At 39.5% G+C, this 24,547-nt stretch overlaps 1 protein-coding gene across 4 annotated transcripts in view; it reads right to left on the bottom strand.

The window, feature by feature from the left end:
• The window catches only part of LOC114556871 (mannosyl-oligosaccharide 1,2-alpha-mannosidase IA), a 218,198-nt gene that overhangs the window by 69,585 nt on the left and 124,066 nt on the right, over nt 1-24,547 (bottom strand). For all 4 annotated transcript variants that reach the window (XM_028579966.1, XM_028579964.1, XM_028579965.1 and 1 more), the window contains one exon: nt 18,099-18,214. In XM_028579966.1, coding sequence (XP_028435767.1) covers nt 18,099-18,214 — 116 coding nt within the window. The remainder of the gene's footprint in view (nt 1-18,098; nt 18,215-24,547) is intronic.

Below are 24,547 nucleotides of genomic sequence, written 5' to 3'. Positions count from 1 at the left end.
AATGCAACAGTGTGGCATGTTTAATATGTTTTTGGACATCAATGAACGTCTATGGCAAAGAGATGTAAGCTTTATCAGGCTTTGGCTACACACAGACAATACTTCGTATCAGTAAGACCAATTTCTTTGTTGGTTTTGTTTTTTTCATGCGATTTGTTGAAAATAAGAAAAATAAAGAATATCACCAGACTTATAATTTAACTGAGTCAATAATAAAAACAAACTCATCAGACAACCTTACAGCCTAAAGTTAAACATTTGTAAAGACAATCTTTGCCATATATAGGTTGCCATTATTTACACAAAGGCCAGTCTGCAGCGGATCCCCATGACAACAGCAGATGTGGTTGCTAGGAGATGATGTGACAGAACTACAAAAAACACTGATTGGCTAATCAATTAACCTCATTATCCCTCAAGGAAATTGTGGTGTACTCATAAATCTGTGACTGAATAGTACAAGAATGATAACAAGCCATGGAAGTAGTGCAAGTTTAGCATCAGCATTCATATCAAACATTTCCAATTTAAAGCATCAATATCAATGTACAGTATTAGCACCATCCTCTCTGCTACCGCAGAATACAGTATAGTTCAGAGGGATGGCCAGAAATATAAATATTAATAATATAATAAATATTTCCAAGTTATTACTATTATTGTTTTTATGATGACTGAATAAACAACTACTACTACTTTTACAAAGTAAGTCTTTGCTCATGATTGCCCTAATTTAGACTTTGGCTTTGTTGTTTTGCATTAGCTGACTTATTTTAAAATTTAAAATGGAGTAGTTCAGCATCTGTGGGAATACAACTGGTGAACTTCTTTTTTATGTATGATTTATTTATGGAAATTTCAATACAAGAGCATATGTACAGGAGTTCCCACAGATATGAAGTGAGAGGATTACAGTATTCATATAACAAAGCATGGGACAGCCAAATGGTGAAGATACTCAACTGGTGAACTTCTTCTCCCATGCTCTCCTTCTTCTCTTTGTACACCCATTAATGGAGATTCCATCTCCAAAGAAATCAACATAATCAACTAGAGCCAGGCCAGTCTCAAAAAGTCAGGTCAGAAAGTCAAAGCAATGCAATTGTATTTCCATGTGTTTTGTCTGAGGTTTCTGCAGGGCAATATCGATTAATGGAGGGGTTTAGGTTTACTGGTTGTACATTTTTAAAATGTCATCTGATACTCCTGTTCTTCTTCAATACCGATGGTAAACAAATAAACGTCATTATGAAAAAATATTGAACCATCTTCCTCACACTATCTGTGAATAAGCAGAAATTCAATTAAACAAATTTAAGTCCAGTTTGGGTTTCTCATAGTTTTAAATTTGTAAGGCCCAATTGAATGCACCATTAGTTTACTGAGTGTACGGCATCATAGAGTCCCGTCGAAGCCCCCAATACACCGGTGACTTCAGGGAAGCAGGAGGATTTTCTGTTGTTTCTCCGTCATCACCGACACCAGCAGTGGCCATGGTGTATGGAATAGTCAAGCTGCAAGCTACCGGTAAGCTAACGTTAGCCTGTGTCTTTAGCTGCATGTTACCAGCCAGTAAGCTACGCTGTCTGCAGGTACAGTAGTACAGCGGCACAGTAGCCTACTCTAGCGATCAGGGTTACAATAATGTGTTTATCCACTACAATTATCAATGTTAACAAGCACAATTTTTTGGATAATCTTTTACTATTTCAAAGTGCACCCAAACTTTAGATTTTTATTTGTCTTTAACATTGTCAGTTAAAGATTTAAATCCCTGCCACCAAGATGCTCGATGGAAAGTGAAACTTTTGTCATGGGGTGGTTAAATGTATTCATGCACTTGAAATAGATTTATTAAAAACTTATTTCCTTGTTACATTTTAATTTAATTTACATAATAGGCTATATATCAACTTATTAGGGGAAAACAGGTAGTTCTATGTAAACTCAGACATTGAGTAACCCCATATAGCCAAAATGGCATGATCATCGTTTCATAAGCCTCAGTGAAGATTTGACAGTAACATTAGCAGTCGCATCAAGCTCCTTTGATCGAAGTATTGAATTTTCGACTTTCGGGGTCACCCCTAGTGCAAATAAAAATTAATATCTAGTTCTAAGAGAAAAAACAAGCATCTATTGAGAGTCAATTTCACCTCAGATATAAAATTGTTTATTTATTGTACTTTTTTGAAATTTTGCAGAAATAACTAACATTTTTACGATGCAACTTACAAGAAGAGGAATCTGTTTGCCAACATTAAATGTATTTGGTCTACTTCTTTCCTACATGAAATAAGAGGTAACACTGCATGTGTCTAAATATGTCACCATAATTATTGCTTCTTACGTTAGCTCAAGGTTGAAGCAGTCTGGTACTCATTGGCTTGGAGACCCGTTGAGAAGGAAATTGCTATCTCAAGTGTGGCTGATAAGGAAATTGTAATTGGGTGCCAGAGAGGGCAATTAGCTCTACTCTTAGGAATAGCATGGAGATGGGAAGTCACTGGCATTTGTTCAAGGGTATCATTTATCTCCATTTGTAAATCTTCTCTTTAAAATATGTATACACTTTTTTTTTTGTATCATCATACTTAACATAAATCAATACTTGGCATCAATAATCACCAAATGTGTTTTGTCTTTGAAATCGACATTAGATGCTGTCAGCAAAATATTACTTCAAAGATTTCTCCACGTCACCAACTTACCAACTAACACATTTTGACAAATTGTGCTCTTTTTAGGAATAGTTTGGAAAATATGTATATTTGCTATTTTGCTATGAGATGAAAACGTCAATACCTCTCTCATGTCTGCTCAGTAAATATAAAACTACAGCCAGCAGCCAATTATCTTACAGCTTAGCATAAAGACGATTGCTTTTACACTGTTTTTAGTCTGTTTTCAACAAACGAGATCTGAAGTGTTAATTACAGAGTTTTAAAAGGTGCTGGTAGGTTGATTTTGTCAGAGAGCCAGGCTAGTTGTTTACCCACTGTTTCCAGTCTTTATAAGCTAACTAGCTGCTGGCTCCAGCTTTATATTTACTGTGCAGATGTGAAAAGTAGTATCAATTTTCTCATCTAACTCTCGCCAAAAATGCAAATAAGCATATTACCCACCCAAAATGTCAAACTATTCCTTTAACATGTATTGTCCTCGTCATATGTTATGTAACTCTATAAATCAGGTAATAACCGTAGGGCTGTTGTACAACCAAGGTGCTGGCTCCATCCCTGAAGTCAGCACACTGGTGACATTTCTTGAGACATAGCACTGATGCCTCTGGCAGGCCAGTCGGCCAAGCTGAGCTGTCTTGCCAACCCTGAAATGAGTGGTCCATTCAGTAATGGCAATGCGATGGCAGTGATTAGGGATGGAGTGTCTATTTATCACCAGGGATAGTGGCACTCAGTAAGACATCCATGAGGTACAGTGAGGGAGGACAAGTAATGCTGACAAAGGTTTTGCTAATCAGTCTTTTACTTCATAATACAGGCCCAATAAATCACTCCGCAAGCTTTGTATAAAACTTCCATTCATACCAATGCAGACGATCCAACAAGTGCATTTAGATATAAAACAAGCCTACAGGCACACTTTTTCTATAAAGGTTTTTTTGTTGATTTTTACATTTTAAATCAGATGTATTTTTTTCCAGGAACAACTAACACAGTGTGTCAACTCTGGATTGCCCAAATGCTCCGATTTGTATCTCCATTAAATCAACTAAAAAGCAAGCCCTGAGGCTTAGGAAAGGTTAATTTGGGTAATAAATCATTTTCTTTCCATAATTCTAATAAAGTTATGACAAAAAGGGGAAAACTAAAATGCTAAATTTAATTTCGATTTCAGTGATTAATTAACTTCATCGATATTGTATGGGAAAACGGATATCTGGCTGAAAAAAAATCTACGTAGAGCAGATCAAAGACAATTATGGGAAATGTCAACATGAATAATTAAGTTTCATTCACTGTGCTCTTGTTTTGCAATGTTTCCCTCTTGAGTCTGAATGTGACTGGTGGTGTTATCTCACTTTTATACATTTCATTTATAGGATCACATTTTCTAGCAAATAAATGCTAGATGAATCAGAAGGAAATCAAGTGATTCCTTAATTCACAACTATCCCAAAAAAAAGCAATTCTAAAAGTAATCAATTCCCACTATGACACTGAGGGACAGATGTACCTACATTTGCTAATGTAGCGTTATCAGTGCCGTGGCCAACCCGCAGAAAGTGCATGCTGTGATACTTCAGCTCACGTCGTATTTACCAAACCTGCGGTTCATCGGGTAATCAGCGCCTTTCTATGCCCACATCTTTCTATCATGGATCAGCCACCAAGTCAGTCAAAACAGCAAAAACAAAGATTTAGCAATAACAAAGTTGATCTGCTCGTTAATGAGCTAAGAGCTCGATGAGTGTTATTTTGGCATTAGTGGTGGGGAAATGTATGTTTTGGCTAGTGCGCTGTAGCAAAGCGTTAAGTACTGGTGCTATGATACGGCTGAGTGCAGACTGCGATATTCCCACTGCTGATGCTATAACTGTTTGAAATGATCCTGATGCCAATATTGGTCATGTAGCGAGGAGTTTAACAACTGCTGGAATGGAATGTGAACGCTGAGTCGGAGATTCAATGTCATCTTTGATTTCTTCAAGTAACTGTAATTTTGTTTTTATTTATGGGAAACTCCCACTTTCCCCTTCAACCTCCCATGAATGCATATGCATGACACGGAAAAGCACAATTTGCCATTTTTTTTAAGTGGGCGCAAAAGGGTTAGTACATCTGGCCCTAAATGCTGCAGCAGAGTTCAACTTAAGTGTGATGCTGCTCCTCGAGGCACGTTGAAGCATGGTGCGGCAAGCATGACAAAGAAATCAAGAATGGTGAATAACACCTGTTTTACTTTTTTTTTCTTGTCTCACTTCACGGTGCTCAAGCTGAGGACCTAATTAGGAGACAATACAAAGTTGTCAGAGTAAACACAGGAGCTCTTTCCACCTCTGCCACCAAGCTGAAACTCTTGTACAAACCTTGAGCCTGCTGCAGAAGAAGGCAGAAAAACAAGACTTTCTGAAGGATGATTACTAAACAGCAAGAACAAATCTGCATTGCAGTGTTGCGGCTTTAAAAATGAAACAACCTCTTATTTGCACAAACATATCAGTAATGAAGCTCTGCGATTGTTAAGTTTATGGGCACCTTTAACTGACCAGTTTGGTTTGGTTAAACAAACCCTGGTTTTGTATGCCTGGTCAGTACAGTCTGCTTGGTGTGAAAGCCGTAAATCAAACCCTGGTGCAGACCAAGCAACTCGAACGACACCACTTTCAAGCGGACTCTGGTTCGGTTTGTTTGTGGTGTAAAAGAAAAATGACCAACCACAGGCTTAGCTTGATTTTTAAAAACTAAATTACTAATAAATCCGTGGATCACTCAAGAAGAAGCTGTTAAAACTGTGGTGTGCTGTGTTTGTATCCTGCACACAATGCCTTCTTTTCGTCCTGTTTGTCATAATTCATAGCATGCGGCTTATTTGCAGTCAAACAGCTGATAATCAGTTATTTCTTCGTGAGCTCTTGTGACTCAAGAGAACATAAATATACACCTTACAAGAATAAAAGTTCTGCATGACCTGCTGTAAATCACCGGCATTAGATTTCCCTTCGTGTGTCCTAATGATGCAGGATGACATCACCAAAATTGTCAAATCAATTAGACACTGTCAGTCTGTATAAATTCCATGTTTACTCCGCTTGGTTAATGTCACAAGCCGAACCCAAAAAAAAACTACAGGTCTGAAAGCGCCCTTTGTTATAATTTCCAAAAAAATAAGTAGATCACTTGAATGAAAAGAGTCTCAAAAATACACAGGCAACTGGATACTGTGTTTAAGAATGCTTCAAGTATTTAAAATATGCATGATACTAGAAGAAAAATTTGCATTTTAATTGTTTAACAGAATGTTAATTGTTTTGCAGGAGGAGCCACTGCAGAAAAGAATATTAATTAATGAGTGTAATGACTCATTGGTTGCGGTTGTATCTTGTAGGGGTTCTGCTTCACCAGCAACATGCAATGTTCCTGACAGCATTTGATACTGGGTTCTCTGTTGATGAGTATTAAACAGCCATGGCAAAGATGGCCGTCGGACTCAGCCCAGATTAGCATGGGACATGAGCCTGATTGGCATGGCCGCCGTGCTGCTGTGTGCCAAGAAACTGAGTAGACTGTTGCCCAGTGGTGTGTCCTGCTCAGACACTAATGTAATGATTTACTGCTAATAAAGAGGCATCATTGTCACTGGGCAGATGACTCTCTGCATCACAGTGATCCAGGTTTTGACTGGCGACCACATTTCAAAAGCCAAATTAGACTGATGTGACAGAAAAAAATGATCCGATGAGCCAAGGATAAAATTAAGCAGATGATTGCCTCTTCTACCAGAGCTGATGATTCACACTTACTGGCTGTGATTTAACGTAACATTGCTAATTAACATGGAGAAATTATGAAAGGGACCAATTAGAGCCTGCTACTCTAATCTCTGTCAGTTTAGCATGCTGCAAACTCAAAGCTGTTTCCTTTGCTTAAAAGAGTTTCCCCAAGGCTGCTCATCTCCACCCAGCTACTTTCATGACAGAAAGCAGTGGCTGCTTTTTCTTTTTTCATAGTACAGTAATTATGGTCTTGATCAGTGTCCAAGCTGTGAGAGCAGTCTCCAACATTAGCGTTAATGACCACCAACCTCTGGAGCATGCTAAACAGCTTTATCTGATGGAAAGGGAGCTCTTAACTTCTTGCCAATAAAAAAGGGGGACCTCACAAATGATGAGCCCACACAGCTCAATATTAAGGTGGGTGACATCAAGCTAGCAATAAAGAGTGAGTGATAATAAGAACATTATAAAAAAACAAAAACAAAGCTACAGAGTGTGGTTGCATCATTGTGTTGTGTTATGGATATTTGCACTTTCAAGATTGCTTTAAACGTTATACAACTGCTGTTAAGAGGTTTATCCAATAGAGTTAATGATGTTTTTCAATAGACATCTACAGTATCATTACAGTATATTAGCATCTTCCAAGAGACTGAAGTACCCATTTCATTGTATTTCTCTTCTTTGAGCTCACTCTATATATATGTCAGAATAGATAAATTATTCAACCAATTAAAAAAAAAAATGTTTGTGTTGGCTTCAGTGATAACATCGTTGTGTCTCTTTTTCTGAAGCCTTTATTCATGCCAGTAATTTGAAATGTAAATTGACTTTTTTCAAATTTTTAAAAAAGCATTTTAACTGACACACATTAGACGGTAGTGGTTAAACAAACAGAACTGAACAATCATGCCCCCCCACCCAGCACAGTTGCACTTTCTAGATAGGGATTCTATGCAATGGGACTCAGTGCAATATTGGATTCCTTGATAATGTTTATATATATATATATATATATATTATTGTATGGTTCTACTGCACAATGACAATTAAAGTCTATTCTATTATCAGTGGCGATACATCAAGTTATTTTTCTTTGACTTGACTGCTCCACTCTTGTCACATTCCCATGATGCAAGCTGGGGGTTGATGCTCCAGTGAACACCTATTCCCATCCCATACCAATAAACCCTGACAACATTTTTCCAAGCAGAGAGGCATTAAGATAAACCATTGGCTAATGGTATGAATCTCATCAGGTAATAATATACATTTTATTTCTTTGTTAACACTTATCTTCTAAAATCTGGTAATTAATCAGTGGCTGACGTCTCCTTAAACATCATCAAATAGATACGTACACACCTAAGAGAGAATGAAAACATCTCCACTAAATGGATCAAATTGTAAATGAACAGCCTGGTAAATAATTAATCAAATATGCAAGGGTGATAAATTATAGCTGAATTACAACCCAGCCCATCATCCCTCCATCTTTTCCCCTCACATCTTCTGAATCCCAGAACATTTGTCTATCTGCATCTGCCTACTTTCAGAGCTAGTATTCGTCTTTTGATGCTCTGTCTATGCAAGTGCGCGCGCACACGCACACACACGCACACGCACACACACACACACACACACACACACACACACACACACACACACACGTCTTTTGCGCTCTCCTCGGGGATGCAGCAGCTCCCCACCGAGTCCTCTATAATAATGTTCGGGTCCTGTGGGACTTTGCTACGCTCTTACTCTGCCATTATTATTCACCCCGCTGCAGTCCATCTTGCCTCTTCCTGACTGTGTGTGTAACTGTCTGCCTCTGTTTCTCATCATATGCCTCCCACTGTATCTGGCCTTGCTGACTGAGCCACATCCTTCACTTTGTCTGAGCGACACTGGAGGCTGCTTGCTCCCAAACTACCAACAAGAAAAAAAGAGGCACTTACGGCGCTGCCTAATGTTCCACTGTATTCAGGTTGATATATGAAACACTCCGTTATGTAGATGAGGTCATTAATTGGGCTAATGAATACATCAATTATAAAAAAATAATGTTTCAATTTACTTGTTTTCATATAACTTAATTGGTAATAGATGGAAACTTGAGAATGAATGGCTTATATTCGCCATCAATTATTTTGCTGATTTATGCAGGACGGAGCTCCACAATGTAATCAAATTATTTTCTTAACATCGGGTTGTTGTGGTGAATCTAGGAAGTTCCCATTGTGTCTGGATTTTAAGTAGCTGTTTTAGGGCTGAACTAAATATTTTATTATAAATCTGTGGGTATTTTTTTTCCCCATTAGTCGCTATACTTTAGATCCAGGTAAGATCTTCAAATAGATTGTTTTCCTATTCAACTCCTGAGGCAAATAACTGGCTCTTTAGCTGCTAAATTCTTACAGTATGTTCAACAAATAGTCACTAACTTTGCCTATCTGCTGTCTGGTGATGCGCAGGTAGTGTACAGTGGGTTCATCACTGCCTTTTCGCTTAAAACAGCTGCCTGCTGCGGCCAGAAGCAGTAAGAGTAAAGCAAAACGGTAGGCCATAAAATCGAAACAATGAGCTGAAAGTCACTAAAATGCTCCGTAGAGCTGAGGGGAAATGTAGAGTCAGGGAATAATACTCTGCAGATTCATCCCCACGAGTGACCCCATTCACAATACAGTCATTTGATTAATTGTTAATATAAAATATGTATGATAGCAGCGTCAAGTGTTCACCATAGCACTACCAAGTTGCTATTGTCCATTTGCCACATTTTATCAGTTTTTGTTGCAACTTAATAGCTTTTTAAATACAAATCTTAGTCACAAGGTCAACAAACAATACTCACGTGTTGTTCACATCAACATCTGCAGCCATTCGCTGATATTTTTCAAGCTGCAAATTCTGTCCTCATCGTCTCTCATGTCTTGCCTTTGGCAAATGAGTCCACAGGGAGAAAGCCTATTTATTACAGAAAACGTGTGGGTAAATATCCGTAATGATGAACCACCCATGCTAAATGTCCTTTGCCCTACACATCCTGAGACAGAGTGTCAGCTCAGCTTGACCTCAGCTCCGGGGCACGGCGTCTTCACTGAAGCATCTCGCAGCGCTGTAAAATTACAGTTTCTCTTCAAACGCCTGCATGACTGGGAGCGAGTTGGGTCTCGTTTAGCGCAGACAGGAGGTCATTGATGGTCAAAAAACAGCTCTGCAGAAGTGTAAACAACCTTGCTCCGGGTCTTCTTGTTACCAAATGATGTCACGTTATCTTATCAAATGTGAGCATACATTTAACACATCATTTAACAAGTCATTAACAACTGATTCAAAACAGGCTCATTTACAATCTCTGAGATACAAAATGACGAGAACGACTAGACACTGAGTATATGTCTTAAAAAAGTATCATGGAAATAAGTCAAAATTCTGAATATGTTTGGTTGCTCAAATTATTTTAGGATAACAACCTACACATGCACTATATATTTGCCTGAGGCATATGCAAAGTTGAACTCAGTCAACAATGTTTTTCTTCAACAATTATGCTAGAAATAGTTACCAATACATTTCTTTCTATTTCCAGCGGTGTGTCAAGGTTCCAGACAAACACACACACACACACACACACACACACACACACACACACACACACACACACACACACACACACACACACACACACACACACACACACACACACACACACACACACACACACACACACACACACACACACACACACACACACACTTCAGTAGTTGGTGAGATGCTGCCGGCAATCTCTGAGACAATTTGATGAAGTTCCTCTGCCTCCCAAGTCTACTCTCTCACTAAAATTTCACTCCTCTGTGAAAGGAGTGTGTCTTGTGTGGAAGTCTGAGAGCAAACTGTCTATCTGAACTGGCAGCTCAGACACTCTCAGGCCTCTGGGCCCAGTATTATTTTGAGGATGTACAGATTAACAGCAACAACAATGAGCAATGTATCTGCGTTTATTCTACCAAAAAGTCAATTACATCTGGAATATAACAGTACTGATATAAATAAACTTGAGCTAATTTTCAATGCTTTATCTCGCGGCAAAACGTATTTGACTGTAATGAAATTGAGACTTCAAGCTTTATACTGCATACAGACATCTCAAGCTGACAGAGGTGTTGTACAGAGAGATTTGAGGGATTGTTTTTCTGCTCTGAGATGTTGCACAGAGATATATGCTTCTGACAATGTACAACTTCCAACACCATTTCAAGAAAATACTACAATATTCTGCTTCATTCTGCTACGGACACAGCCTGTCACACACTGGCTTTTTCTTCACATTTCAGCACTGTCAAGCTCACAGCAAGTGACAACAACACCAAATGGGCGCAGGCGAAAAACAACCCAAAGCAAACAAGAGTCTACAGCCATGCGAGCGGCTCTGTTGTAGAGGCTGTGCTTAGGCACAGTGGTGCTTTGAGCTAAATGCTAACATGGTCACAACGCTAAAGACGGATTTATAATTCTGCGTAAAATCTACGCTGTTGCTACGCACGTAGGTACGTGAAGACACAAACCTATGCTGGACCCTACGCCGTAGCATGATGTGCACCTCTCGAAAAATGTAACTACATGTCGCAGCGATGCACGCCGCTAGGCCATGGCTTGGCAGCCTTGCATTTCCCACAACTAATTTCCCGGTTCTCCTTCTCCATAAACATGAAATAGATAGATGGATGGATGGATGGATGGATGGATGGATGGATAGATAGATAGATACTTTATTGATCCCCAGGGGGAAATTCAAGGTCCCGGTAGCTTACAGACATCACACACAACATTCACATACATCACAAACAGGATGATAAAAAAGCAAATCCACATGAATAGTATGGTCAATAAAAGAAAAATACTAAATAAAATAAAAAATCCACATGAATGTACTAAGGGATGTATAAGCATGAGACGCTTGCAGTGACTGACCCTGTGATTCAGCATGTATGGGAAGGTGCTCTATGGATTAGGGTTAGGTCAAATCAAGGAGAGGGTTAACTGTTCCTGCTAAAGATTTCCACCGTGGTCAGAAAGCACAGGGGAAACACACTTTGTTTCTCTCACTATGACTCTAGAGTCGGTACTCGCTCCGAAGCTAATCACCGTCACTGTCTCTCTCTACCTCGCTCTACCACACACACACACACACACACACACAAGCTGGCTCGACGCACACACCAGCGCACATCAGGCCACTTACGTAGGCTAACAGCCTTTACATGCTGATGTTTAGCGGGTAAAATGTTGACCACGTTCAACGTCTTGGTTTAGCATGTTAGCATGCAAATAGCATGCTTAAAAAAAAAAAAAAAAGAAAATACAATGTATAGCTAAGGACGATGAGATGTAAATATTTTTGCATGTATTGGTACACATTTTGACCTGATGATGGAAAGTATACATTATATGGACATTAGGATGCATCCTCTGGAGATCATTAATGCTTGTACAAAATGTCAAGGCAACCTTCCAAAAGGTGAGATATTTCAGCCTGATCCAAAGTGGACCAACCAACCACCACGTTGCTAGTGTGGCTAAAAACCTACCTATCCCGGTCAATGAGACATTGCTAACACATCCATACTAGTGAATTACTCACGTGTAGAACAATGCAGCACTGCCATGACAGAAAAAAAACACACACACTTTTTTTTTTTTCTCGTAATGACACCCACGAGACTTCACACTCACATAAGTCTCGCCTGAGATGTAGAATTATAGGCCTGATTGTGCTAATTATCCAGTCACTGTGCCATCCTGGTTTGGCTCAGGAGATTTCACTGTGGGGTATGAGGAGTTATTGCCAGTGCATGTTGACACACACGCGCACACACACAGAAACTGTTTAATCTATAAACAGCAGCAATTGTAAAATCCCATTATGAGAAAGATGTGTCCACAGAGGATACAACAAAGTTACCTGAAATACTATTAATGTCTCTTAATGTTTTGTTGACAGCCAAAAGTCAGCCTACATGGTATTATCACATGACAAATACATAAAATACATGCTAAGATTTTGTCTACTGAAAATGTAACAATTACAAAGCCTTTGAGTCCCATGGTGCACCTGTACTGTAGCCTACAGGTTAAAGTTGAAAACTACTTTACTCATATATTATACATTCAGTTTATGAAATAACCATTCAGTGAGAATACAGCTTCAAAAAGCCATCAGCAAAACAGCATCAACAAAACCATTAAAAACAACAACTAACAATTATTTTCATTAAGGATAAATCTGCCAATTGGATTCTTGATTGAGCCATTCATCATCTGGTCCATAAAATGCTTAAAATGTAAAAAAGTAAACAATAATAAAAAGTCCTTCACAATTTCCCAAAGTTGACATATTTAAATTACGTATTTTGTCTAAGCAACAGTCAAAAGCCCAAAGACAGGTTGATAGAAACCAGTAAATCTTTGGCATTGCTTATAAGATGACACAATCATTAAAATAGCTGCCAATTCTAATTGGACTAATCGATTATTGACTAATAACATTACAGAACAGAAGACAATGTTTCTTATCTTTCTCAATATATATATTTTTAATGATTAACCAATAAGCCTTGCTGGTAGCTATAATTACAGTTGCATCTCTACGTCTATGAGTGAATGACCACAGGCCTAAGCGTGGCAGCATATAATAGGAGCTTGTAGTGTTTGGGGATAAAAAATAACGGCTCCTTGTGTTGTCATTTCTTCCTTCATGCGGTATGTGGCTAGATTAAGTCCTCCATGGACCGCTGAGTGAGTGATCTCAAAGGTCTCATGACCTGTAATGACTCAGGTAATGTGTATTTTTGTCCCCTTCCTCAGTGGATGTTTTTATACTGTGTTATAACTTAAAACCCATTTCTTTCCTCTTCAAATCCAATAAAACATCAATAACAGGAATGTAGAGAACAAATACTGAGGTTGGATCTGTGACAAAAACAACACCTCCTCTTCACAGAACCCATATCCATCAACAAAAACAATCACAACACCATAACAGGAGATCTGGCCATGCCTATATGGGTCCTTGAACGACAAGAAAATGAAAGAAAGTAGGTGAAAGCCCTAAGACACAGAAGGTTTGAGTAAAATGATCAGAGTGATCTGTTCCTATTATGTCATTGTATTGCACCCTCATCTAATAAATCTCGAGATGATGGGAGAGGAGAGCTGGACCTGACAATAACTGATATAAAGAGAGTTGAAAAAAGTGAAAGGGAGGGGGAAGAGGAGGAGTCTAGAGGAATAATAACATTTAGGAGGCGACATGAGGTAATACAATCCAATATTAAAGTCCTCATTAATCACTCTTCATTACACTTTTAAAAAAATAAGATAGGGTCTGATGACCAGCCAGAGGACAAGTAATTAACCACAACTTAAACGTTCGGTTCAAACTGTTGATAGAAGATCCTCATAATAGAGCAACATATAGCATGTCAGACTTAAGAACCCCCATAGTGCTAACTGGCTGTGACAATGCCAACTAGTTCTTCAAGCTTTGTGCAACAACAGCTTGTGGAAAAATATGCCAAAAGCTAGCACTGCCTGAAAAAAAATCTGGAGCTTCTTTTGTCTTTGTAATTGGCTCTGTTGCCAGAATGGACCAGAATGTCTGTTGAGCAGCTCGTCGGAATCTGCATCAGGGGGGTTGTTGTTTGTTTTCAAGTCATATGGTCAAGATGCATTTCAAAGAATGTAATTTGTTCATTTGGCAGAGAATTTTAAAATGTGCTGCTCCTGCCGTACTTAAACCCATTAGTCGAAATCTGAATAAAAGTGGAGAATTCAGCAATTGTGTTTGGTTTCATTCAAGTTTTGTGAAAACTAATTGCAATGAGCAGCTGCTGATGCTGGAGCCTCCTGGTAGGACGATACAGACTGAAACCTGCTGCAAAATCCTCGTGTGTGCATGCATCTCTCCCTCTTTTTTTGTTCCCTTATGCTACTCTATGTGCCTTTTTATATGATAGACATATAACAATGCAATATTATGTACACAAGAAGTTGGATAATGGAGAAACATCTGTGGCACAAACACTTCACCAGATTTATAACAAAATATCTGACCAATATACTCAAGCATTGTTTTCCCACCATGCCAAGACCATAAGGAAAGTTTCTTTGGTACAATTATTATTTATCTTCATTATAAACACTGTTGGCCGATTCTGTGGAGCAGCAGTGGTCAAAAGTGAGAATCATTAGGCAAATTAAAAGATTTATGCAATATAAAAAGCTGTTTTGTGGTTGACCAGGTGTTTATACCCCTTGTGTTCACCAAGTAAAACTAAATCACCCTACTTAAAGTCATTTGAAAGGGAAGAATGCATGCATGAATTGTGTTACAATTTATTTTATCTAAAAGAATAAAAGATCTGCAACAAATTGAAAACAAAGCTTGGCTGGTGGAGTAGTTCTACACACCATATTAAACACATTCATCATCCAATTTGAATGTATATGTACAATACTAGTACTGTATGTACTGTACAATTAAAATGTAAAACAGATCCACCTCCTATAGAAATATCCATCTTTTATCAATAAAAAAAAAGGCAGAGATGGCTGTAGTTTGTGTTAAAATTAGGAGAATACTATTGACTTTATGTGTTACAGTACATTTTCCTGGTAGTTTTTCTTATTCTGCATGCATTGCCTTACATGGTAAGTGTAATGCAGACTCTTAAGGCTGTTTTATGCTTCTGTGTCGAATTGACGGCGTACCCCCACAGACCCCTCTGTGTCTACACCGGACCCTATGCCGTAGCCTGACGTGCACCTCTCGGAAAATTTAACTACACGTCGCTCGGCCGACGTGAAATCAAGGAGAGGGTTAACTTTTCCTGCTACAGATGTCCCACCGTGGTCAGAAAGCACAGGGGAGACACTTTGTTTCTCTCACTATGACTCTACACTCGGTACTCGCTCCGAAGCTAATCACCGTCACTCTCTCACTTCTCCCTCGCTCTATCACACACCACCACACACACACACACACACACACACACACACACACACACACACACACACCAGCGCACAAGTATAAACAGTATAAATCAGGCCACTTACATAGGCTACGGTGAAAGCCAAAGCAAGAACCATAAAACAGCAAGAACCATAAAACAGCCTTGTTGTTATTTGATATCTAAAAAACACTACTTGTGTGTGTGTGTGTGTGTGTGTGTGTGTGTGTGTGTGTGTGTGTGTCATCTCTCTCCGTTTCTCCTTATTTTACACAGATCAATCATGACCCATTTGCCATGCTGGCAAAAAGCTGCCATATTAAACTTATAAATGTGAACAAATGTGTGTGAATTGCTACCCAGAAATGTCGTTGTTAAAACAATTTGACATCTAATCACGTCTTTCAAGACAGAAAATAGCCCCTCCACCAGGACACCTTTAAAAGATCAAATTAATTTGGGAATAAAACTAACTTGTCACTAATAAGTCATGTCTAATTGTCCCAGAGGAGATGGAGTAGCAGCCTGGTGGATGTGACCCCCAGAGACCACTGCTGAAGGCATGGTGGAGTGAGGTTGACAGATTGTGGCGGATCACACCTGTGACAAAGTGCAGTGTGAAGTGTAAATCTGTGTTTCTTGTCTTTATGATTGGTGACAGTGTGGCTGTTTGTCAGCGGCTGCCATTACTGGCCGTCTCCACTCACAGGCTGTGAGGGCTGCCACAGCCAGCAGCTACAGCTCCTCTCAAAGTCATCTGCAATCACTGAGATAGGCCAGCCGCAGGGAGACAGAAAACCTGTGTGTGTGTTTGTTTGTTTGTATGTATGTATGTATGTATGTATGTGTGAGTGTCATACCTCTCTCTCCATGTCTGCCTCTCACTATGCATATGTATCTGTGGGAGTGGGGGAGTGTGTGTGAGTGTGTGTGTGTGTGTGTGTGTGTGTGTGTGTGTGTGTGTGTGTGTGTGTGTGTGTGTGTGTAAGCATAGTAGCTAAAAAATGAAGGCTACCTTTGATGTGCGGTTGAAATTAACACTCACTGTGGATTCTTTATGGCCTCAAAACTGGCAATGATCAAGATGTTGCTGAGCTCCATGAGATAAAAGCACATCATAAACACACTATTAGTGTGTTCCAGCCCTGATTATATACTGGGGCTGCTCCCCAGTAGAATAAATATGTGTGCACAACTGTTGCTGTAGCTTGATTATTTCCAGGTGATGGCTGTTCAAATGTACTGAGGACATCATGTGCACTGTACCACACATGTCAAATACAGTCGGGATTGTTTTCTTAACAATAAACCCAAAATAAATGTGTTTTTTAAATTCTAATTAAGGTAAATTTCAGGCAGTGAATTGGTGCGATTATTGCCCAGCGTCTACAGTACGACGTTGACAATCATGACATAGTCGAGTTTGTAAGCTTTGTGTTAGGGCTGGGCGATATGGACCAAAAGTCATATCCCGATATATTTTGGCTGAATATCGATATACGATATATATTCCGATATTTTTTTTCCGCAAAGTGAGAGCTGTTCAGTCAAAGTCAAAGCCAAATATGACATGTCACAAGTAGTTTCATAGAAAACGGCTATTTCAGTGAACAGTTGCAAAATCAAATTAATAAATAATAAACGGGTTTCTTCACCTTGTTCATGATTAAATGCTCAGCTGTTCAAATAACAATATAATGTAAACATAAATACTGTATAACAGGAGTACCTTTTTTTTTTTTTTTTTTTTTTTTTTAAATCAAAGCTCCATAAGGTGCACATTTAAATAAAAAAAATATCTTAAATAAAAATAGCCTATAAAATAAGAGGCCAAGTTCAGAAAATGACATCACTTTACTGTAATGTAGCCTTTAAAACCAGGAAAAGACACTTATGTCATATCACGATATCACGATATCCAAAATCTAAGACGATATGTAGTCTCATATCACGATATCGATATAATATCGATATATCGCCCAGCCCTACTTTGTGTACTTACACCCAATTACGTAAGCCACACTTCATTACAACTGGTGGAGAACGTGACTGTGAGGTGGCCCATAAATGAACTCTCTCTTTCACAAAACCACCGACAAACTGGCACTTGACATAAGCAAACCACACAAAAACATGTCCTGGTTTGCGCTCTCCAGCTTCCACTCAATCCCAAAATGAAATCACAACTGTTCCCGACCCCATCATTACAGACTTGCTCAATGAAACAGCCATGGCCTTTTTTTTGCCTCTTCATCCAAAAAAACATCCATTCGACCCCTCCCCTCCTTTCTTTCCTTTATTTATCACATTTTCTGCCACACAGAGACCTTTCAGAGAGGCAGAGAATCCCATCAGCCGGTAACACGGCGTGGCCAGTGGCCACACAGGAAGCTTTTGATTCCTGCTGGAATGTCCTGAGCTTTGGAAAACGGTCAAACCCAGTGGACATAACGTTGGTGGTACAGCACAATAGCACTGCTTAAAATCAATTTAACACGCAAGGCCACTGCTGAAAACTTCATCATGTTCATGTAGCGGTTACTCATGAGCTAACTGACACTTTAAGAGAGTTAAAAGTAAATGATAACAACAGAAATTCTCCAATTAGACGAGAATAATGAGTTTCTTACTGAGTTTAGGTCGAGGCTGGTCTGCACCCACTCCTTGGCATCGTTATATTCTTCCATCAGTCCCATAATATATAGTGTGTCCAGTGAGTCAATGATGGAGGCTCCTCTCAGGCCACCTGTAAAATGCACAAAATAGTTAATTTGGTGCCTGTTCAAACAAACACAGGGTAGGGTTTCAGCAGTACCTGAAAGTGAGTGCCAGTACCCAACGGTACCTTTTTCCGGTACTTTCCCTCTGTTAATAACAACAACAAAAAATATTTCAGTTGTAAAAGATAATCCCAAAGCTATTTGTCCTATTTACTTAGAACATTTTGTTATTTATTTAGAACATTTTACACACCACACAAAATTTCCAACATTGCACTGTAACTTTTATTCTTGTATTTGTATCTTATTATATTTTAGCCCATTTTATTTGCAATATTTAATTTTTTAAATGCTGTAAAGCACTTTGAATTGCCTTGTTGCTGAAATGTGCTATAAAAATAAAGTTGCCTTGCCCTACAACCACAGCCTGTCAGTCTGTGACCAGGGCATAGTGAGCACTGGTGTGCTTGTCTGTCTTGGAAGTTATACGTTATATTGCAGCAAACGCTGTCTGCGTGAAGTTTTGAAAACTGTAACCATACTTGCGGCCGCTTTACCGGCATTGCATTACCGTAACTGCTGAGGCGACGTAGTCTCGGTTCGTCTACACTGCACCCTTATGTGCGTCAGAGCTAAGTCCCGCTCTCTGTGAAACATGCAGAGAGGACAGAGAAGGTACTGAAATTTGGCACTGCTTGATTTAACATGAATCGGTCCTCGGTAGTACAGACCTAATTCTGCACTTGTCTACAGACATCGCGAGAAAACATTTCCCCTCGACGAGAAATATCGTCAGGTTTTAATATTGCGAGATCTCGTGGGATCACACCTCTACTTTTGACGCATTAACGATTTGTCAATTTGCAACAGGCATCCAATGATTGACACTCATCAGTTACCACCTACGTTTTCCACTTGCGTCGTTCAAATGATTTTTCTCTCTCCACATGAACTAGTATCTGCTTGGTCTTAACATGACTAAGTGGTTTTGTGTTAGTTGCAAACTGTGCTAAGTGCTAACAGCATGTTGTGTTTTTCTGTATTTCTTATCCTTGAGGTGGTGAAAGAACCCACCCGGGAAAGAGGCAAGAAAGTAGTGTGTTCAATAATTAGCTAACAATTCATTATTTACCTGACTGTTACTGTACAAACTAGTTCTAGGGAGGTAGATAAGTACTCAGATGTAACCCCAAACCTTTAATGTTCTGATAAGCAGCAGAAACTTGACAACATCTGAGATTAAAAGTAAAACATTAAAGTCCCTTGCATGCTGAGCTTCTGTAATTGCTGCAGTGATGTTGAATGATGATACGAAAACGACTTCATGGGGCCCAGATGAAAAGCATCTTCTCTCTGAGATTAAAAGCATCAACTAGAAAGCATCAATCACTGTAGTGTAACATGAATGCCAAGTCATTTAGGAATCAACCACCAAAGGGAAGAAAAAGAACTGATACACATTGTTTAAAGCAAACATTTAGCAGCTGTTCCTGGATTACACTCTGTGTATGTGTTTACTTCATTAACTCTGGGTGTAAATGTCAGACTCAGTGTGTGTGTGTGTGTGTGTGTGTGTGTGTGTGTGTGTGTGTGTGTGTGAGGAGTTACTCTGTGTGCATGAGTCACTGTCTTTATGAATCTTGTTTGAAACTATTTCTTTCTTTTCACATACTAAATGAGAAATGCTAAGAGGGGTATGTTCCATGCTGGTGGACTTATTCGAGATCGCAAGGCCTATTTTCATTCTCATATGACCAAATATTATGCAAATGCAGCTGAACCTCCTGGAGACAGCTAGGAAAAATAAACGTTATCCTTAATGAATTATTGTAAAAGACTTTTAGGGCAAATTGTGGTTTGGAAGTTTAATAACAAGAAACTGTGAGACTGTGACTAAATAAGACTGAATCAAACTGCTCAGGGGCTCAAACTGTAGATTACTGGGGAAAATGCATTGAAGCTGACCCGGTTCAAATAAAAAAGAGAAGTGATGACAAATCTTGACGTTCATCCCTGGGAAAAAAAAAGCATAGCTTAAAATAAATGGCTGGATTGATCTGATGCAACCACACAGCAACCTGGCACATTAAAGTCTTCCATTTTCATCAGGACGTTGCGATGTTGACGCTAAAACTTTATTGCTGCTTGATAGAAAAGTGAACTTCCACCGTTCTCCTTTTCCATGATTGTTACCGGCTGAGCCTTCCCTTTTAAGACAGGTGGCCGTGTGGGCAACGTGTGTATGTGACGCAACGTTAGTCCGACGGGGTTTGTTATGGGAAGGGAGGCCCGCCCGTGTGTAGAAAAGTACCGTAAGCGGCAGCTGCCGCTGACACAGCGATGCACATGCTTTTCCATGGGTCGTGAAGCTACAGTAGTCCGTGTTTTAGGTCCGCTGCAAAGACAAACTAAATCACCTGAGGGCTAGTTCACAAAACCAAGATAAGGGATTAAGCCGGGATTTCCCAGTTATCCTGGCTCAGTTTGACTCTGTTTCACAAAAGCAGTTACCATGGAGATTTATTCTGTACAGCTAGCCTGGTCCAGACCAGTCCAACAGCCAAGATTTATTAATCCTCGAGACTTTTCTGTTCACTCAGCAGTGCTTCTACCTTATTGTTATCAGCCTGCATTAAAATACATGTGCATATTGCGGTTCATTGAAGTACTGTTATTATTTAAAGTTGTGACCATTATTTTTTATAATTATTCATGTGACATTGTTACTGTTATATTGCTGAATGAAGACTGCTGTTCATATTGTTAGAAGTTTGATGAATATATTACAGCAGTTGTTGAGATAATTCGTAAAGGCTGATAAAGTTGCCAAATGTGTTTTAAATGAAGTCTGTAACTAAGGGCAATACAGTGAGGAAAATAAGTATTTGAACACCCTGCTATTTTGCAAGTTCTCCCACTTGGAAATCATGGAGGGGTCTGAAATTGTCATCGTAGGTGCATGTCCACTGTGAGAGACATAATCTAAAAAAAAAAAAAAAAAAAATCCAGAAATCCCAATATGATTTTTTAACTATTTATTTGTATGATACAGCAGCAAATAAGTATTTGAACACCTGTCTATCAGCTAGAATTCTGACCCTCAAAGACCTGTTAGTCTGCCTTTATAATGTCCACCTCCACTCCATTTATTATCCTAAATTAGATGCACCTGTTTGAAGTAGTTAGCTGCATAAAGACACCTGTCCACCCCATACAATCAGTAAGAATCCAACTACTAACATGGCCAAGACCAAAGAGCTTTCCAAAGACACTAGAGACAAAATTGTACACCTCCACAAGGCTGGAAAGGGCTACGGGGAAATTGCCAAGCAGCTTGGTGAAAAAAGGTCCACTGTTGGAGCAATCATTAGAAAATGGAAGAAGCTAAACATGACTGTCAATCTCCCTCGGACTGGGGCTCCATGCAAGATCTCACCTCGTGGGGTCTCAATGATCCTAAGAAAGGTGAGAAATCAGCCCAGAACTACACGGGAGGAGCTGGTCAATGACCTGAAAAGAGCTGGGACCACCGTTTCCAAGGTTACTGTTGGTAATACACTAAGACGTCATGGTTTGAAATCATGCATGGCATGGAAGGTTCCCCTGCTTAAACCAGCACATGTCAAGGCCCGTCTTAAGTTTGCCAATGACCATTTGGATGATCCAGAGGAGTCATGGGACAAAGTCATGTGGTCAGATGAGACCAAAATAGAACTTTTTGGTCATAATTCCACTAACCGTGTTTGGAGAAAGAAGAATGATGAGTACCGTCCCAAGAACACCATCCCTACTGTGAAGCATGGGGGTGGTAGCATCATGCTTTGGGGGTGTTTTGCTGCACATGGGACAAGGCGACTGCACTGTATTAAGGAGAGGATGACCGGGGCCATGTTTTGCGAGATTTTGGGGAACAACCTCCTTCCCTCAGTTAGAGCATTGAAGATGGGTCGAGGCTGGGTCTTCCAACATGACAATGACCCGAAGCATACAGCCAGGATAACCAAGGAGTGGCTCTGTAAGAAGCATATCAAGGTTCTGGCGTGGCCTAGCCAGTCTCCAGACCTAAACCCAATAGAGAATCTTTGGAGGGAGCTCAAACTCTGTGTTTCTCAGCGACAGCCCAGAAACCTGACTGATCTAGAGAAGATCTGTGTGGAGGAGTGGGCCAAAATCCCTCCTGCAGTGTGTGCAAACCTGGTGAAAAACTACAGGAAACGTTTGACCACTGTACTTGCAAACAAAGGCTACTGTACCAAATATTAACATTGATTTTCTGAGGTGTTCAAATACATATTTGCAGCTGTATCATACAAATAAATAGTTAAAAAATCATACATTGTGATTTCTGGATTTTTTTTTTTTTAGATTATGTCTCTCACAGTGGACATGCACCTACGATGACAATTTCAGACCCCTCCATGATTTCTAAGTGGGAGAACTTGCAAAATAGCAGGGTGTTCAAATACTTATTTTCCTCACTGTATATAAAGTGCTGTACATGTGTGTGTCTATAGTGGACCAATGCACCATAAATTATTTTAGTTGATTTTTGTTGTTATTGTTGTTGTATTCTTTAACAATAAAGGATTCAATAAATTAGCACTTTTCCCCCCCTTTATTACATAGAGACAGTGGATAGGCATGAAAGGGGGAGAGAGATGGGGGATGGCACGCAGCAAAGGGCAACAGGTCGGATTCGAACCCGCGCCGCTGCAGGACCCAACATGGTGTGAATGCTTACTGGGTGAGCTAGAGGCCGCCCCATAAATTGGCATTCTTAGCACACAATTTGTGTTGTCCAGTAAACTGGGACTATAATTTGGGAGGATCGTACAATTATAAAAACCTATCATCCTATAATTGTACAATCCTCCTTAATTATAGTCTTAGTTCACTGAGCCAATGTAATTTACACTGATTTAAGTGTTCTTGGGTATACAGTTTGTTGCTAGTGCGTGACATGCAGGTCTGCATGCAGAGCCAACCACCATTCACGATCAATTTTGACCAATTTATCAAACAAGCAGGACCCGCTAGTCGACCACAACCTGAAATTTAGAGGAAGCAACGTGCATGCATTATTACTATCATTCACTTTAGCCTGGATTGATAGTATTATATGAATACAATAGTGTCAGTCAATGGTTCACATTAGAATGTTACTTTTTCATTTTTATTTTCTATGTAAATGCACTCCCCTACAAAATCACCCCAGTAGTCGAGAATGATCTATTATTATACTATATAGCAGGAAAAAAATATATTGCAATGTCAGTTTTTTCAAATATTTTTTGCATTTTATTAGTTTATTTGTCAGGGACCATGCACAGTTCAGACCCTGTACCAGAGTTAGCTATACAGCTAATTTACATCTGTGGTCCCTGGTATAATAATATTGTGCATGTCTAATGAAAAACTCCACTCATTTTACCCTCAAGAATTTTCATTCTTACAGTATCCACTCTACAAGCCGTGCTGTACATGTCATGTTCGTAGCTGACCTGACATTAGCATGACAGCAAAACTGACCTTTCCCCTCATCTCCACAGCTTCATGGATCTGTTGATAAGGTTAGCCAGGATGCCAAAGGGCACGTGGGGGCAGGTATCAATGACTTGGGTTGAGTGGATGATGGGTGCCATATGCTTCAGGCCATAAATATTGTACTATTAATAGTCTCAGAGGCAGAGAAACACTGTCTTAAGCTTTCTGCGGCTTGCAAATCACTTGTAAAGCCACATTACAAGGAAGTAATTTCTTCTCTTTAGCTTTTTCTTATTTTGATACAGTACCCCATACCAAGCTTGTAGTCCTGACAAGATTGCCTACTTTGCCATGGCTTTGACTATTTAGATTAAATGTACCACACATCACTATCCCTTGAATGTTCATCTGCTGTAGTTTGCCTGCTGGCAGTTTGCCTCATATTGTCAACGAGAGGGCAGCACTAGCCTGAAACAAGACACGTGTAGTCTACATAGGCCTGGGGTACCATCTGCCAAGGTTGTAAACCATGTCCTAGTAAGTACAGTATATGGTCTGTAAGCAGTGTGAAATGTAGGTTTAGTTGGTGTATCATATCCAAAAGACGTCCTGCTTCTTCTAATCTTAAAAGGGGTAAGAAATCAAGCATAGTTTCAGATTTAACTCAAACTTTGACTCTCAAACTTTTTTCTTTTTTACTGAGCATTCTCATCTCTATTTTGATGACAAATAGTGATGGTGACAACTGAGAAGAAGGGTGTATTCAGATATCTAATTGCACTCTGGTTATCCAACCCCAGAGGTAGAGCTCTGTGGCTGCAGGGAAAGCAGCCGAGTGTGGAACATTTCTATTGAAAACAGCACCAAAGCTAAGA

This window comes from Perca flavescens, chromosome 6, assembly GCF_004354835.1.
Source record: "Perca flavescens isolate YP-PL-M2 chromosome 6, PFLA_1.0, whole genome shotgun sequence".
NCBI classification, from domain to species: domain Eukaryota; kingdom Metazoa; phylum Chordata; class Actinopteri; order Perciformes; family Percidae; genus Perca; species Perca flavescens.
Note: the sequence above shows the minus strand (reverse complement) of the source record. Positions and strands in the feature narration are given on the sequence as shown.